The sequence below is a fragment of the Danio rerio genome, chromosome 22 (genome assembly GCF_049306965.1).
Source record: "Danio rerio strain Tuebingen ecotype United States chromosome 22, GRCz12tu, whole genome shotgun sequence".
NCBI lineage: Eukaryota > Metazoa > Chordata > Actinopteri > Cypriniformes > Danionidae > Danio > Danio rerio.
This window is the reverse complement of record NC_133197.1, coordinates 27,643,985-27,662,474: the sequence shown is the minus strand read 5'-3', so window position 1 is coordinate 27,662,474 and position 18,490 is coordinate 27,643,985. Positions and strand designations below refer to the sequence as shown.

The window sequence follows — 18,490 nt, the reverse complement described above, 5'->3', positions numbered from 1 at the left end:
CTGTTGAGTGCAAGATTTATATATTTATATCCACCTCAGAGAATATTGGGAGTTGTGAGTCATTGGCATTGTTCATTTAAGGATCTCGGTTTGAAAAGTTTTGGGAACTTCTGATCTACATTATTCAGTTCATTCAATTTAAATTGATAGTTCACCAAATATTGTATGTAACTCATTGTTTACTCTGCCTTGTGTGGTTTTTACCATCAGTTCTTTTTTTCTGGTGAGCACAAAATAAGATATGTTGAAGAATGCTATCGTTGGCACCCAATGATGTAATTTTTTTATACTATGGAAGTCCATGGCTTCTGGCACATTTTTTTAAGGTAATTTTTTGCAAAATTTCTATGGGCTGAATTTAAACAAATAGATTTAGTTGAACATTACTCAATTAAATTTGACAAATTGTTTGCAATCTCAAAAAAATGTTGTTAATTCAATGAATAATTTTTCAGTGTACCAGAACTCTTTAAAATATCTTTGTGTTTAACAGCAGACACACACACACACACACACACACACACACACACACACACACACACACACACACATAGATACAGACCACATACAAAAACAGTGTGAGTTCCTTTATCATACATAATTTTGTTTTTTGATAGCTGAGCTTGGATGCTTCAATTAGGAAGTATTCTTATTATTATAATTTTTTTTGTTTATTTATTTTCCCTCCCTATTTGCTGTGTGTGTGTGTGTGTGTGTGTGTGTGTGTGTGTGTGTGTGTGTGTGTGTGTGTGTGTGTGTGTGTGTGTGTGTGTGTGTGTGTGTGTGTGTGTGTGTGTGTGTGTGTGTGTGTGTGTCTTCATGTCACTATGTGTTTATGTATTTTATGTATGAAAGGCTAACTACTACTATGATTACTAGGATAACTGAGTTTTCTTCAGGATCAATAAAGTATCTACACTCAAAAAATGACTTTTGCTGCTTGTTCAAACTATGTATTTAATGTAACTGATTTGATTTGATTTAATTCCTTCATGTTGTCCCAGCACAAATTGATTAAGTTTTTACAAATGTAAGTAGATTGAACACAAAACAATTATGTTGTCTCCAATTAAATGTAAGAATTGTGTCGTTTCAACTCATTTTAAATATGTAGTTTAAACAAGCTGCAAAAGTAATTTTTTAGATTAGATTAACTAATGATAACAAAAGAGAATCTGATATGTGGCTGATAAACTGAGAGTCAGGAAATACAGCGAGTTCCTCCTGAGCGCTCTGAGGAGTTTCTTCAGGTTTGAGGGGGATCTGCATCTCCGCCTCCTCCTGCACTCCTCCTCCTCCTGCTTCTGTCCCGCCGGCCCTCAGTCTTTACACTCCACACAAACTGAGACGCCACACTGAGCTCTGGACACTCGCTGTGATCAACAGAACACACACACACTCGCTCTTGGCATGGATAGCAAAGTAGTAGCGCTGGTGGCGCTGCTGATGCTCGCCTTCTGGAGCCCAGAGACTGACGGTAGGACAATTTTGATTACATCTGCAACGGTTGAGAATATAAGTGATACATTTTTTGAGATGCTGTGTTGATGTTTGTTTAGTAGAGCAACTTTTTGATGGATATTAGTGTGTGATTTGGGGTTACTGAATGTGAAAGGATTTTGTTAAAAATGAAAAGAAAACCTTAAACTTTTACTATATATATATATATATATATATATATATATATATATATATATATATATATATATATATATATATATATATATATATATATATATATATATACATTTTTTTTGCCAAATTAATATCTCTCTTACATTTCATTTAAAAAAATTAAATGATAACAAAACTAACAAAAAGCAACACTTACTAAACTAACTGACTAACTAACAACTAAAATAAAATAAAGAAAAAAAAAAGAAAAAAAATAATTCTGGTATTATTCTAGACATCATGTCTGCTAAAATGAAACTTTACTTTGAAAAACAAATTTATTGTAAACTAAATAATATATTCACTATAAACGCATCATTCAATTACAGTAAATATTAATTAATTTTTTCCACATAAAAAAACAAGTAAATGACTAAAATACCAAACACTAAACAAAAAAGAAATGCGCAAAATAAAACAAATAAGAAATCTTAACAAATTAAAAAAATAAACAAAAAACTAAAAGGAAAAACTAAACAAAAAAGCAAAAAAGTAACATAAAAGACATCAAAAACAAAGACTGAATGAAAATATAAATGTCATAAAATATAAATGTATTTTTTGCACATAAAACAAGTAAATTACTAAACACTAAAGAAGATAAAACGAGTGACCAGACTAAAGTAATTAAACAACTTTTACTTTTACAAAACAAATGACAAAATCACAACAAATTAAAAATAAACAAACAAAAACTAAAAGGGAAACTAAACAAACTAGACAACTAAAATAACCTCAAAACAAGATAAAGCAAAAAAAAAATCAAAACAAAGACTGAACTAAACTATAAACTCCATTAAATATGTAGTTATTGCACATAAAACAAGTAAATTATCAAACACTAAAGAAAATAAAACAAGTGACCAGACTAAAGTAATCTAAACAACTTTAACTTTTAATAAACAAACCATAAAAGAAAAACTAGATCACTAAAAAATGAACAAGTCTAAACAACTTTTACATTTACTAACTAGACATTTAAAAAATACATAAAATAAATCAAAACAAAAACTGAATTAAAATATAAGCACCATAAATTATTAATTAATTTTTACACATAAAACAAGTAAATTACCAAACACTAAAGAAAATAAAACAAGTGACCAGACTATACTTTTCAAAACAACTTAAAAAAATAAACAATAAAACTAAAAGAAAAACTAAACTAACCAGATAACTTAAAAATAAAACTAAACTAAAAGCAAACAAACCATAGACGAAACAAAAAACATTTTCAATAAAGCAAGGTAGTTATGTATAATTAAAAAATAAATATATATATATATATATATATATATATATATATATATATATATATATATATATATATATATATATATATATCAAACACAACAAACTTAAGCAAAACTACTTATGTTATTACTGAATATAAATCCACTACACTGAAAACAACCCTTTTAGGTAGTATTTATTTCTAGAACAATTTTCTCTTGAAAAAGGATTGTAAATTTAATAAATAAATCTGTAAATCTTTTATTTAAATGAGACAATTTAAAGTAGAAACTCAATAATCTGTTTTGCTGTGTTATTGTCTTCTTTTAAACTGCCAAACTGTTAAACAAGTTCTCAACAACAGTCGATGTTTCCGGCTAATGATCATTATCTTATTAATGCTCATTAAGCACATCCATCAATATCACCTTTCAGCTTATTTGCATATGCATGGTCACATTTAGCACATGTCTTTACATGTTACCATCTCTGACTCAGATGACGGAGATGTTTAACCAGCTGAACTTGGCTTTGTTGTGAAAAAAAAAGGGAGCCAGAGCTGTTTACTTTATCCGCCAACTCTTTTAATTACTGTCTAATAAGGGAACACTAAAACAGAAAGTTCACTCGCGCTGTGTTTAGTCAAAGCTTAATGGGCCGCTGTGTTTATCATCCCAAAAGAGAACGCACAGACTTCAGATATTGATGGAAAGTTCAGAGCTTGACATTACTGAAAACCAAGGAGATGTGGAGGAATTCAGAGAGCGATTCATTTAATGCAGCAATCTGAGAGTTTCTGCTGGATTTCCTGCCGAGGGCCCTTTAAAAAGAGCTCTTTATGAAAAATGTGGCCCCTGAACAAGTGAATGAGGGCCGCTAGAAGAGCAGGCTAATCTGTTTTTAATGATCAGAGACGCAGGTGATCCAACACTTACACACGCTTTCACAAACTGAATGCGCGCTCTTTATCTTCTGCTAAATGATTGAGTTAAAATGCAAAAGCAAAAGATAAGGTTTGTGTTGATTTCATGCTTTTAGATAATTTATAAAATGTTTTGGATGGAAATTAAATGTCTAAAATGTGATTTATGTAATGTGTGCTATTTATAAAGAGAGAGAGACTAAAACTATATACTGATTATTATTTATTATTACAGTTTTATCCTAAAATGTAGATTTTTTGTATTACTATTATCATTAGTTGTAGATAAATGTACACTGTAAAACATTATATGATCAATTAGTCATCACAGTGTATGTTTTTAGTTCATTGTAACTTATTGAACTAAGTTAATCTTGTTCTAATTTTTTTCATTTATTAAGTTACGCAAGCTGCTTTAGGTCAGTTTAACATAATATAAGTTCAATGGACTCATTAGGTTAATTTGATTCAGCTTAAAAATTTAAGGCAACCAGGTTTTTTTTTACAGTGTATGTTATTTTTAATGTAAACTTAATAAATATTTTGCCCATGCATTACATATTGAATTTAACTGACTTGACTAAATCTATAGTTTTAAATTTATAGTTAAGAATCTAAACATTTTGATTTCATTAAAAAAAATCTGTTTAAATACACCAAATTTATATTTCCATAAACCATTTAAAAGTTTAAGAATAAATATGTTATATTAGCATACTTTTAAATATAATATTAATTAAATGAAATGAATATTTCTTCATCGTTTATCAACTTTTATAAATGTCTTTCTTCTGTTTTGAACACAATACAATATATTCAGAAAAGTATTGGGTGGAAAAACAGCCATTGACTTCCATTGTATTTTTTTTCTATGGATGTCAATGGCTGTTTTTTCCTACATTCTTCTGAATATTTTCTTTTGTGTTCAACAAAAGAAAGAAACTCAGAGTTTAGAATCACTTAGGTGTAAGTAAATGAACAAGCTATTTTTATTTTGGGGTGAACTGTCTCTTTAAGTGAAGGAATTAATTATTTTATACTGTAAACATTTCTGGGTTCCACACAATTCCTTCTTGTTGTCTTAACACAAATTGATTAAGTTAACCTAATTGATGTTATAAATGTAAGTGGATTGAACATAAAACAATGAAGTTGTCCAAAACAATCTCAAGAAATGTGCGTTCAGCTCATTTTAAATGAGTAGTTTGAACAGCAGCTAATATTTGTGTGTATATTGAAATATTTAATTCATTTTATGCTGTATTTCCTGAAATAATTGATTTTTTGTCTCTATAGTAATACAACAAAAATAATTTACATGATATTTAAACATCTTTTTGCAATATTTATATTTTGGAAAAAAAAAAATGTACCATCCAAAAATGATCAAATTCTAAAGGAAAAGTGAACATTTTAAAATAACACTTTATTTTGATGGTCCGTTTGAGTATTAGTAGACTGTCTGCTTAATATCTGTTGATACTGCTCCTTCATGACATTTAACTGACTATAAGAAATTACAAGTACATGTCAACTTACACTAACCCTAAACTAGCAATCTACCTATAATCTAATGAGAATTAGTTGGCATGTAGATGCAATGTAACTTACATTAAACAAATGGGCCATCAAAACAAAGTGTGACCGAAGCTTCTTATGAAAAAAAAAATCCATTTAAAATGTCTATCTAGTATTTGAATATATTTAGAAGTTTCTATTTTATTAGAAATCAGCCAAAGAATATATCATTCAATGTGTCATGGTGGTGTATTTCAGTTCGTTACTGTAAATGAAATGTTGGCTTTTGGTTTTGCAATGACCTCAGTGCTCATGTATTGCTGGAAGATGATGTTTATTCCTTTATGAATGTATTATTTCTTCCAGGCACACAGCAAATTCCCTATTGACCATCATAAAGCTGCATTTTCAGCATTGTTACTCTAGTATTCAGTGTCACACAATATTTCAGAAATCATCTAGTATTATGATTTGATCCTGCGAAACGTTACATATTTTATTCAAAGTTAAGCTTTCCATAAACAAAACATTATTATTTATTTGAAACAAACCAAAGTCTTTTGTAATGTGGTTTTCTTGATGTGTGGTTTAAGGGGTAGTTCACCCAAAAAAGAAAATCTCAGTCATCATTTTGCATGAGTTGCTTTTCCCTGTTTAAGACAAAAGAAGATATTTTGAAGAATGCTGGTTGCGGGAAACCACTGACTTACATATTTTTTTTTCCTACAATAAATAGTCAATGGTTCCTAGCAACCAGCATTCTTTAAAATATCTTCTTTTGTGTTCAACAGAGGACAGAAACTCAAAGGTTTTGAACAAGTGAAGGAAGAGTAAATGATGACAGCTTTTTTATTTTTGGGTGAATGTATCACAGAAGAAAACTTTCACTTTCACTAAAGTTCTTAGTGACTGTTAAGGGCTTGCTTCCTTAGTCTTAAACTTAAGAATGTATTGAGTTTGATTTGTTTTTCTAATAAGTGTCTGTTTGTTTGTGTTGTTTTTTAGCAAAGCCCATCAGTCTGGTGGAGAGGTGCTGGTGTCGCTCCACCCTCAACACCGTCCCGCAACGGAGCATCCGAGAGATCAAGTTCCTCCACACTCCCAGCTGCCCTTTCCAAGTCATGTGAGACACTTTACTCCATTTTACTACACTTAATCAGGTTACACCAGACAAAGGGCACTTTAAAGGGATAGTTCAACCAAAACTGAGAATTCTGTCATCCTTTACTCTTGTTCCAAACCTGTCTTTCTTTTTCTGTTGAACACAAAATATATATTATATTATATTATATTATATTATATTATATTATATTATATTATATTATATTATATTATATTATATTATATTATATTATATTACAAATGTATGTTTTACAAAGGAAATGTTGGATGTATCAATTAGAGATTAATATGTTTTAAGATATATTTGCATAAATGAATAAGAATAATAAGAAAAGCAAGGACTAATAATGACATATAAAAATCAATTGACTAACATTTAAACACAAAAAGGATGGAGTTGTTAAGAGTTTCTTCCAAACAAAAGTAGTTTAACATTTTTGGAGCTGCTCAAAATTATCATCTTACTGGGAAAACATTTTTCTAACATTCTCAAGAATATGTCAAAAGCCGATAGATCCAGATCTCCTTATTGAAGGTTTATGCATAACTGATTTTGAGAAAGCTAAAAACAGTACCGAACAAAATATTGTTCCATTTGTCAGTCTACAAGCACAGAGGTTAATATTATTAAACTGGAAACAGAAAGCTGCTCCTACATCCATACATCTAACGAGGAATGTAATGAAATATTAAGAACTGGAGAAAATAAATTCTCCCTAAAAAAAGAAAGAAGACAAATTCTATCAGGCAAAGATAGAATTCATAGATTTCATAGATTATTTTAAAGACATACAGTGCTCAGCATATATAAGTATACCCTCACAAATCTCTCTTTTAAATTCATAATCTTAATAGGAAGCTAAACAATATTATATTTCTGAATTCACATTAGATTAATCAGTACTGAAGCCAAATCTGGAGCTTATCTAATGAACCAACTTGCGATAACGATGCAAAAACTAGTACACCCAAATTTATATGGTATATAAAAATATTAAATATAAATTTTAAAAAGAAGAAAAATCAAGAGAAGCAAAAAATGTAGCTTGAATTTAATTGTATTATTTTTCAATTTCTAAATATGTTTGGTGAATAAAATATTATTTTGATAAACATATCTGTTTAATAAATCTATTTTGTTTAAATGCAGCAAAATACATTGCCTATTTATTTTCATGGGGTATACTCAATTATGCTGAGCACTGTATACTTCTGTTTTATTTACTTTATTTTATAAGACCAAGCAGAATACTCTGTTGGCTGTCGCTTTAGTGTGAATTCAGCTTATCAAATTTGGCCAATGCTAACAAACATTTTCATTTTACAAGCTCCTGTAGGAGAAGTCATCTTTCGCTACTGCATTGTTTTTAAACTGAGAAAACATACAGCTAACTTTTATTCTTAATCGTCTATAAATCTTAAGAAAATATTTTTGACACATCAGAAAGTGTGGTTATGTTGGCCATTCGACAAGTGAGTGCAGCTAAAAAATAGAGCATAAAATGTCACTAAAATGAAGTATTTAAAACTTACAATTAAATAGAAAATGAGGTGTATGACTGCAATATATATGAGTTATATAATATAAAAGACATTTTAAATTCCAGAAACAGCTTTTAAACGTCACATTTTTTTGTTATGAGTCAAATCAGTGTGGGAAAGCAGAATTCTGCCATTCTTCAATAACAGCAAAACACCAAAAATGAGCAAACGAGAAGTTATGAGACATCGATTATGGTTTTCACGACTCAATAATCTCTGAGGGTCAAAAAGATTAGCTCTGTGTTGTGAGCGACCTTGTCGTTTTCATTTTTACCAGCATTTGGTATTACTTCAGCCGTCTGGAATGTATTAAACCGGACCATTTGTACCCCGTCGGGCAGCAAAAAGCCAAATCGCTACAGGCGGATCAAGGTTACAGGGGTTAGAGGGGTTAGCATGTAGCCCAGGGTCATTCATGGAACAAACTTTGGGGCCGGAGGAAATCACCTTTAATCTGCCGTCTTCCACACATCTTGTTTAGAAATGCTTTGGGATTGGTTGGCCGAGATGAAAGACAGCCACCTAGCCTTTTCCCCCGCACATCACTCATTTTGTTGTTAGCATTAGCTAGCTGTGAGGTAATTACTACCTGCTGGCTCGGGCCCAGACCACCGACAGACTCATGCAAAAGATCGTTTAGACTAGCTAGATTAACTCTCAAAGCTAAATCACAAACAAACAAACAGATGGAAAACATCCCGGCAGAAAGCAAGCAGAGATAGTGTTACACTCAGAGTTAGCTTACTGATGGGGAAGTTGATTAACTTGCAGATTTGGGAGTTCAGCCGATCTTTTATCCGAGCTGACGGGCTCCATTTGTCTAGACTGATTTGGAGATGCATGTGTGAGGTGTCAGAAACACGAATAAGAGCCATTTGAATGGCAACGTGAGCCGCTAATTCTCAAACATAGCCTTTTGGCGGCGAGGTGTGAAGTCTGGGTGTCATTTGTGTGGTTTTCTCTGTGTGTGGCGGAGCGAAGCGTTTGAGAGGATTTGACAAAGCTTATTTGGAGGTCAGATATCAAACCGAAAGACTTCAGATTGAGGAGCTTTCAGATTCTTGACTTTCTCTTTGTCTTTAAAACTGAATATCTCACATCAAGCATTGTTTACTCTGAGACTAGCATGGTAATTAATGCTTGAAAACAGGCCTATTTAATGGATCCATCTCACACTGAATGATCACTAATGTATGCTTTTCACAATTCCACAGTCATTAGAGTTAAGTAACCATTTATATTACTACCAATACAACTTTTACCACATTGCAAAAATGTAAAATACTATTTTAGCATTTCTATGAAAAAGCAAAGCATGGCAAATATAACTTTGGTATTTATTTAGGGTACAATTCTGACTATTAACAAACTATGAAAATTAACTATTGCCTCAATACACTCCTAACTTGCTGATTATAATAGATATCATGGTTGCACCTGGATTTAAGCATTGATTCAGCATGTAGAATATGATCATGTAAATATGTACTTTAAGTATGCTGTAAAACCCAAAAAGTTAAGTTAACTCAAACATTTAAGAAAACCAATTGCAACAAACCATTAAAGTTCAAAAACTAATCCTAATGAGTTCTGTGAACTTAATCCAAATGAATAAATAAAGCAATTTGAGCACAGTAAAACCCAATAAATGAAGAGACCTCAAAACAAACTGAGTACTTTAAAACTCAATAAGTTAATGCAACTCAAAACGTTTGAGGAAACCAATTGCAACAAACCATTTGAGTAAAAAAACTAATCTATATGAGTTCTGTGTACTTACTTTACTTAAGTTGAAGTAATGAGGTATTTAATTAACTCATTAACTTTAACAATAAGTTCAAAACTCTTTTCAAATAAGCAGATTTAACTTTCAAAAAATTTTGAGTTAACTACACTCGTTTTATTTTCTCAAATGGTTTGAGTTGCCTTAACTTATTGGGTTTTACAGAACTCACTTGGTTTGAGTTCTCTTCATTTATTGAGTTTTTCTGTGCTCAAATTGCTTCGTTTACTCATTTACGTTCACAGTACTCATTAGGATTAGTTTTTACTTAAATGGTTTGTTGCAATCGGTTTCCTTAAATGGTTTGAGTTACCTCAACTTTTTGAGTTTAACAGTGTACCACTAGTCAATCTATATACACATATACAGCAGGAATCTTTCGGACCCTGGAAAATGGCAAACCTCCAGACAGCACAACACTGTCCTTACGAAAGGGCTTTAATTGAGTGCTGTTATCAGATGGAGGGCGGTACAGAGTAGAATAGAGCGACTGAAATGTGGTCCATGACGACCAGCTGATATGATCTGATAAAACACACTGTAGAGGCGCTCAGGGAGGAAGGTTCAGCCTCCATTCTGCTTTCGTCTGAAACAAATCCCTTCTTTTCTCTCTCTCATTACCAGTGCCAAGCTGAAGAACAACAGAGAGGTCTGCATCAACCCAAAGACCAAATGGCTTCAGCAGTATCTAAAGAATGCCCTTAACAAGTAAGGAGAAACTTTTATTCCGGGGTTTCATGAGAATCACCAGTCCTTAAAACAATACTTAAAACGTAAACTAATTCATGATGGACAATCATTTTTAAAAATTATAAACACTGTAAAAAATTATAATAACAAAAAGTCACGACAACAAATATTTTCTGTTGATTGAACTTATTTTAATAATTTAATCAGGTTTGAACTCTATTTTGTTAGCTTAACATTTTTAGTCAGTTTGACTGATGTAAGTTGGGACGACTAGAATATTTATTTCTGATTCAACTAAAACAATTAAAGCAGCAACAATTTTTACAGCGTAAGAAAGTGTATATTTCTCATAATCTCAAGTAATTTAGATTAAAATGCAACACTAATGCATCCACTAAAAATCCACTAATGCATATGTAAAATGTTTTGTTACATTTCAAACTAATGCAAAATTCATTTATTAAAGCATGTCTATGTTTATATATGTTTTTAGTACACTGTAAAAAAGAGAAAATCACTAAATAAAATAAGTTTTTTGAATTTATAATACTAAAAAAGTTACCTTGACTCAATGAAAAAGAGTTTTGGTATCTCATTAACTCTAATTGAATGAGTTATGAATGAAGTAATTATATTTTTGTGTTAACAACCAATTTGAGTAGCTATATAGTTGTTTGAAATTATTTTAAGTTAATTGAACTAATAGTGATTGGATAAGTGAGGATAAAATGTTTGTTACTAATACGCTAAAAGTCTGATGATATCAACACAAATGATATATGTGTGTATGTGACACAATAATATAAGTTTACAATAACATTCAAACCGTAACCATACAATACTATTGTTTCAAAACTTAAGTGACTTTCCGCAACCGGTTTCCTCAAACAGTTTAAGTTAATTTAACTTATCGGGTTTTACAGTGTAAAGTCAGAACTGGGACAATTAGTGAATGTCTCGAGTTTAGATTTGTGATTGTTGTGATTGTGAAATTTACACCATTTGCAATTTGTTATTTTTACGCAATTGTCATCAGTTTAAATATAAGAATTAGAGCTGGGCAAGTCAAAAGCATAATTTACGCAGAAAATTATTTTATCGCATGTTAAATACAATTGTTTTATTATTCTTTTAAAAGTCAATTGATGACTGGCTCTGAATACACATACAGACAAACTACAGGTCACAGGAGGGGTAGCAAAATCATAAGAAAAAAACACTGAAAAACCATCCAACTAATCCAATGCTATCTCCTGGAAATTAGTAGCTTTTTTATTTAGTGGCTAATTCGTATGAATTTGTGCAATCTCATTCATACAATTTCGTATGTTTTGCTCATTTCCCAATGATGGTTGGGTTTAGGGGTGGGGTTGGGTGCCACGCCTCCTTTTTAAAGTTGTACATTTTCGTACGATTGAAGTCATGAATTTGTATGAATTAACCACTAAACTCACAAAACGTAAAAGAGTTTTTTTCACACTCTTTACAGTACATTTTTTCATGATGATCAGGGTGGATTAATTGCAATTAAAAAGATTTTTTTTTTTTTTTTGCGTTGACCAGAACTAATAAGAATACATCCGCATTGACATTCACAACAACAAACAGTTTCACATACAGACAATAATGTCAAAACATTCGCTTTTCACAAAGACTTACAACAATAACAATAGCAATGCTAAATCTAGCTCTAGTAATACACATATGTATTCAATTAAGGTTTCTAATTGAAATTAAAGTTTCTAATTGATTAAAATGAGTATAATCAAAACATAATCAAAAAGTCTTGACAACATGTGTGTTTATATTATTTTAACATTTTAAAATATGCTGAAGGTTATTTTAAAACTTTAAAAATGCTAAAATATTCCAAATAAATAAGTTAAAAAACATATTTAGGTAATACCAAATGTTACATGTTTTTAATAAAATGTTTAATTGTCAGTTTAATAAAAAGTCAGATTTATTGACTTACTTTAAAATGACTAATAAAGTAAATATGACTCAAATTCCACAGTTGTGGACAGTCTCTATTGTCATGCAAATTAATAACCAAAATCCATACAACGCTTTTATTTTTAGTTGAGCAGGCATCATTAGTAATGTAAATACCTTCAAGCTCTTTTTTAACTATTAAAATCATACCTCCAGTTTACATGCATGCTGTCTGACTCTTTCCTTACATTTAAGTGGCATATGTGGAATGTTATTGGGTAATTTAAGCTATATAAGTTGACACAAATATTTAAGTAGGTGATTAAGCTCTATACCACAGAGCCTTTAGCATTTAACATCTGTTCTTTAATTACACTAATTGTAGATTAATGATGAGGGAACAGCAGAACAGAGAGTTTTACGTCACTATTATTTACGACCTCCTATTGAGGCATACAGACAAAATGACTGATGCTGTTAAACCATGCAAAGAAAAAAATACATATGTGCTAATTGTAATACATTAGTCTAGAGAAAAGCTGTTTTTATTTAATACTTTGTTAACTGAAATAAATCTGATAAAGTATTACATTTTTAGTTTAACATATATATATATGTCACCCAATTCACCTGTACCACATGTCTTTGGACTTGTGGGGGAAACCGAAGCAACTGGAGGAAACCCACGCAAACAAGGGAGAACATGCAAACTCCACACAGAAATGCCAACTGACATACACAGCAAGAAGGTCGCTGGTTTAAGCCTTGGCTGGGTCAGGTAATGTGTTTTAGTGTAGAGTTTGCATGTGCTCCCTGCATTCGTGTGGGTTTCCTTTAGATGTTCCAGTTTCCCCCACAGTCCAAAGACATGCGGTTCAGGTGAGTTGGGTAGGCTAAATTGTCCATAGTGTATGAGTGTGGATGGATGTTTCCCAGAGATGGGTTGCAGCTGGAAAGACATCCGCTGTGTAAAAAATATGCTGGATAAGTTGGTGGTTCATTGCTGTGACAACCCTAATAAAGGGACTAAGCCGAAAATAAAATGAATGAATGAATGAATGAATAAAATTAAAATAAAAAGTTAAATATTGCATAAGTATGAATGAAGTATGAAAAACTAATAAAGAAAAATGCTGCTTTGATAACTAATGGGCAATTGATTTAAATACTAAAATTACTACTTTTCTAAAATTACAAAAATAAAATGAATAAAATTAAAAGCTTAATAAAAATGTTAAAATTGATAAATAGTTCATAAATAGTCTAGTAATATCTAAATTAAATACAAAATTAATCTTGAGTTTAATTACTGCTCTATAAACAGTTTTTTGCTTAAATGGAAAATATGTAAATGTTAATTAAGAATTATGTAAATTGTCATATTGATTTGATGTGAACACTAGTACAAAGAAGTGTGTGTGTGTGTGTGTGTGTGTGTGTGTGTGTGTGTGTGTGTGTGTGTGTGTGTGTGTGTGTGTGTGTGTGTGTGTGTGTGTAAATAAAATAAAAATCCCCCCATGCAGTCAAATAAAAATATGACTTTGATTATGATGTCAGGTCAGTGTTCTATCACAAAGTGTGTGTGTGTGTGTGTTTTATGAATATTTATTTAGAAATGTAGAATGGCTTAATGACTATAATATCTTTTTATAACATTATTATATATATTTACATTTATTTATGTTCTATTTATATTCTATATTTATTTATATAGAAATTATTTACTGTCATGTCTATAATGTAACATCTCCAAAACTCACAAAAATCTTATAGCCTGTTTTCACAGACAGAGCTTAGACTGAACCAGGATTAGGCCACATAGTTTGGCCATATAGCCAATAAGTCATGTTTTAAATGTACCTTAGACAAAATAATTACTGGTGTAATTACTGAGACAAAACAAAGGCACTGATATATTTAAGATCAGTGCAATTGTCTGAAAAAGACTCATTTATTTTCCTTCGGCTTAGTCTCTCATTTATCAGAGGTTGCCAAAGTGGAAAGAACAGCCAACTATTCTGGCATATGTTTTACACAACCCAGTACTGGGAAACACCCATACACTCTCACATTCGCACACACACACACATAAACACATACAATATGGCCAATTTTGTTAATGCAATTCACTTATAGTAAATATCTTTGGACTGTGGGGAAACCCATGCCAACACAAAGAGTACATGCAAACTCCACACAGAAATGCCAACTGGCCCAGTCGGGACTCGAACCAGATACTTTCTAGCTGTGAGTCAACAGTGCTAACCACTGAACCACCATGCTATCGATCTAAAAAACACATGAAAAAAGTAACTGATAACGTAAAATTCTGATCTGAATTTTCCTTTTCTTTTTTCAGAATAAAGAAGAAACGCTCAGAGTAAACAGACGAGGATGTGCGAGGAGGACAGCGGAGAATCTCTAAAGTCCAAAGAGTCCCGTGTCCTGGAGTCTCACACTCGCTGACCACTCTTCCTCTTTCTGGACTGCTTGCACAAACAGCACTTCTTCACCTGAACCTGCCTCTGGAGCATCAGCTCACCACACACACACACACACAGATACACCGAACGCCTTCATCGCCGCTGCGCACTGCTAATATTTACCCTCGCACGAGTCTGTGTGACTGAATGTGAAGGCCAGGAAGATATTTACTTGGTTAAAGGACAGCAAAAATGAGAGTTAGTGGATTTGTGTGTTAGCTGTGAGGAATGTTTAGTTATAGGATAGTTTGTGGTTAGTAAGGGACGTTTGCAAGTGAAAACAAAAAAGTAAGCAGAAAGGTAAAACTGCCCCTGTTCAAGCTCAATTTTGCATCGTTTTGCTGCTCTAGGCTTAAGTATAAGTGCTTAAAGCTCACATGAATGATTCAGCAGGCTTATGCTAGCTCTGTGATTCAGCTATGATCGTGATAGCTTTGTGAACCAACAGTGCTAACACCAGTTCTGTGATAAAACAATGCTAATGTTAGCTCTGAGGCCAAGCATTGTTAACATTAGCTCATGCTAATGCTTGCTTTGTGGTCCAATTATGCTAAAATAAGCTTTATTGTACAGCAATATTCGCTCTTTGGGCAAACAATGCTAAAATTCATTATGTGGTCCAGTATTGGTAACCTAAGCTCTGAAAACAGAATGCTAATGCTAGATTCAGATTCAGATTCATTCAGATTCAGATTCAGATTAGCTGGTCAGGCTGGAAAATGACCAGCTAAATCCAGCTAAAACCAGCTTGACCAGTCTGGTTTAAGCTGGACATAGCTGGTTTTGGCTGGGCTCCCAGCCTGGCTAGGCTGGTCAAGGCTGGAAGATGACCAGCTAAAACCAGGCTGGAAATGGCTGTAAACCAGCCTGGAAATGGCCAAAAACCCTCTAAAACCAGCCTAGTCGACCACCTAAAACCAGCCAACCAGCCTAAGCTGGTTTAAGCTGGATTTTTCAGCAGGGTTGAGTGTCTAAAAGCTCACCATACTTACTTATTATCCAGAATGCTAACGCTAGCTCTCTGGTCAAACAATGCTAACACTTATTCTGTCGTTCGTTAATGCTAATATTATATCTGTGATCCAGCAAGCTAACGTTACTTCTTTGGTTCAACATGCTAACATTTTATCAACAATGCCAATGCTAGCTCTGTAATCCAGAAATGCTAAATCATACTCTGTTCCAAAATCAAAACAAACCGCTAAGCCTACCAACCTTTTTAAAGCAATGACTTATATTTAACAAATAAACTAATCGCAGAATGTAATACTCCCGAGTAAAGATCCAAGATGGCTGACGTTTAATGAATTTCAAACTCTAAATAGATTACATTCATGTTAACAACAATAAAAATATTTGTTTCTTGTTGCTTTTGGGTGTCTAAAGGCTCACCACAAATACTAATAATCCAGAATGCTAATGCAAATTTTGTGATTCAGCATGCTAAAGTTATGCAATCCAGAAAGGCTAATGCTAACTTTATAATTATGTATAGACCTATGGTAATACATGCTGATGCTAATTCTATTCCAAAACCTACAAAGTCACCTATCTAAAGAAGAGATATAAATAAATTGCCAAAAAAAAGCAATGCCAAAATGCATTGCTAGAAGCTTACATCAACTACATAACTGTTTGAAATCAATTGTGAGGCGACAAATTTGTATAACATTTAAAATAAATTACTTTTATGATAGTTACTGTGATGTCTGTTGTGTAGTGCACTATATTGGCAGCAGATAGCAAGGTTTTGAAACAGAGACTTTTAATGAAGGCACGCTACCACTGGAAACAGAATCAAAGCTTCCTGTATTCAACTTTCTTACAGCTACCTGTGTGTAGCAAACACCAGACACTGAAATTCAAGAAGACAATGTGTGTGTGAATAACCTGGTGTTGTAATGCAATCACGCCATGGCAGCTTATAATTTCTGTCTGCGACATTTCATGACTCAGGCCTTAATGAACAGCATTTACATACTGATCTTCACTGTCGAGTGCCCTCATACTGGCTGCAGTTTGGATCAACTTGTAAATATTCTCCAGCACTAAATGGCTGTCAGTGAATGGGTTGAACAGGGACCAAAACTGAACCGCAAGCTATTTTGTAGACTAAGTTAATATGACTGTATGTATTCCGTATATAGCGTGTTTTGTTTTTAGCCACATGATGAAGAGATGTGAATGTGAGTTTTTGGTTTCATCACACGTTTATCTAACACACCTTGTGACGTTTTGACTCAAATGCCCGATTGCTGTAACGTTTTTGAGCCACTTTAAAAAATATAAGGATTTTTTTAATGTAACGATTTATTTTTGTATTTTGTATTGATCATTATGAATAAAAACACAACAGTACAATATGAAGGGATTTCTTGTGTACTTAATCTCAGATCTGACTTGTACCATTATTCATTTGCTGTTCACTATAAAGGTCCCATGAAGTGTTTTAGATGTTGATAATAGTATTGTTTGTTTTTAGGATATCTATAAGCTAGTGCGCACCAAAACAGAGACAAAATTTGCATTTAGAAAATATAAAACTGATATAAACATGTTAAGCCTATAGTTTGTCACAACCGCTTAAATCTGGGGTGCATGCCCAAACTCTGTGCTGGAGGGCCAGTGTCCTGCAAAGTTTGGTTCCAACCCCAATCAGACACATCTGGGCTAGCTAACCAAGCTCTTACTAGGCTTTTAAACACATCCGTGTAGGTGTGCTAAGGCAAGTTGGAGCTAAAATCTGCATGAAAACAGCCCCCCGGGACAGAACCTGGCCTAAATGGATCAACGGTTTTATTCATACCTTCAGTTTCTCACTAAATCATAAACAATCAAAAGCCCTCTAGTATCTGACATGCCCCGCCCCCTTCAAGATACTTCTTATATGACGTGCTTGAGCTCAGCCACTCTCACTGGAAGAGCGGTGATAAAACAAAATGCTATTGAGTTTCTGTACTACGTGATTCATGGGTGTTTTCTGTTTATTTACACCAATGAAATGCATTATGGGACTTTGATCTCTGCTTTGTCTACTTTTAATGTTGAATATTCAGTTGTGCAGATTAACAATGTGACTTTAATTCACATTTAAGTAGTTTGAAATAATATATGTAGAATTCATTCCATAAAATACTGGCAGTTTTGGCAGTTTATTACCAGGTTTTGCATCATAATTTACAAAACCAACCAAGACAATGTATCACTTCAAACTATTAAATTGTCAATAAACGTCAGTAAACTCCTCAACATCAGTAGTTATTGAAGAGAACATCTAGATCATATAATCCTATTAAAAAGCATAAATAAACAATAACAAAAAACACAATTCTCAAAATACGTAAATCTGCTAATTCACAGATATTTTTGCAGTGTTTTTGCAGTGCATTAATGTTTTGAGTTAGTTTGGAGGTAATAAACAGCCTAAATATGGATGAAAATAGAATATAATAGAATAGAATGCCTTTTATTGTCACATATACAATGTAATAACTGTAGATGATAAACAGTAGTGCAAAAAAGGGGATGAGGAGAGTAGGGAAGTGAAGTAAACAGTTCTAGAGGTTGAACAAGAGATATATACAAGAT

At 32.4% G+C, this 18,490-nt stretch overlaps 1 protein-coding gene across 1 annotated transcript; it reads left to right on the top strand.

The window, feature by feature from the left end:
- Positions 1-1,338: 1,338 nt before the first annotated feature.
- Positions 1,339-17,294, top strand: cxcl12b (chemokine (C-X-C motif) ligand 12b (stromal cell-derived factor 1)). Its single transcript, NM_001320414.1, has 4 exons — positions 1,339-1,477; positions 6,353-6,470; positions 10,419-10,502; positions 14,779-17,294. Exons 1-4 carry the CDS (start codon positions 1,411-1,413, stop codon positions 14,801-14,803), a joined length of 294 nt encoding a protein of 97 aa, NP_001307343.1. The 5' UTR covers positions 1,339-1,410; the 3' UTR covers positions 14,804-17,294.
- The last annotated feature ends 1,196 nt before the right edge of the window (positions 17,295-18,490 follow it).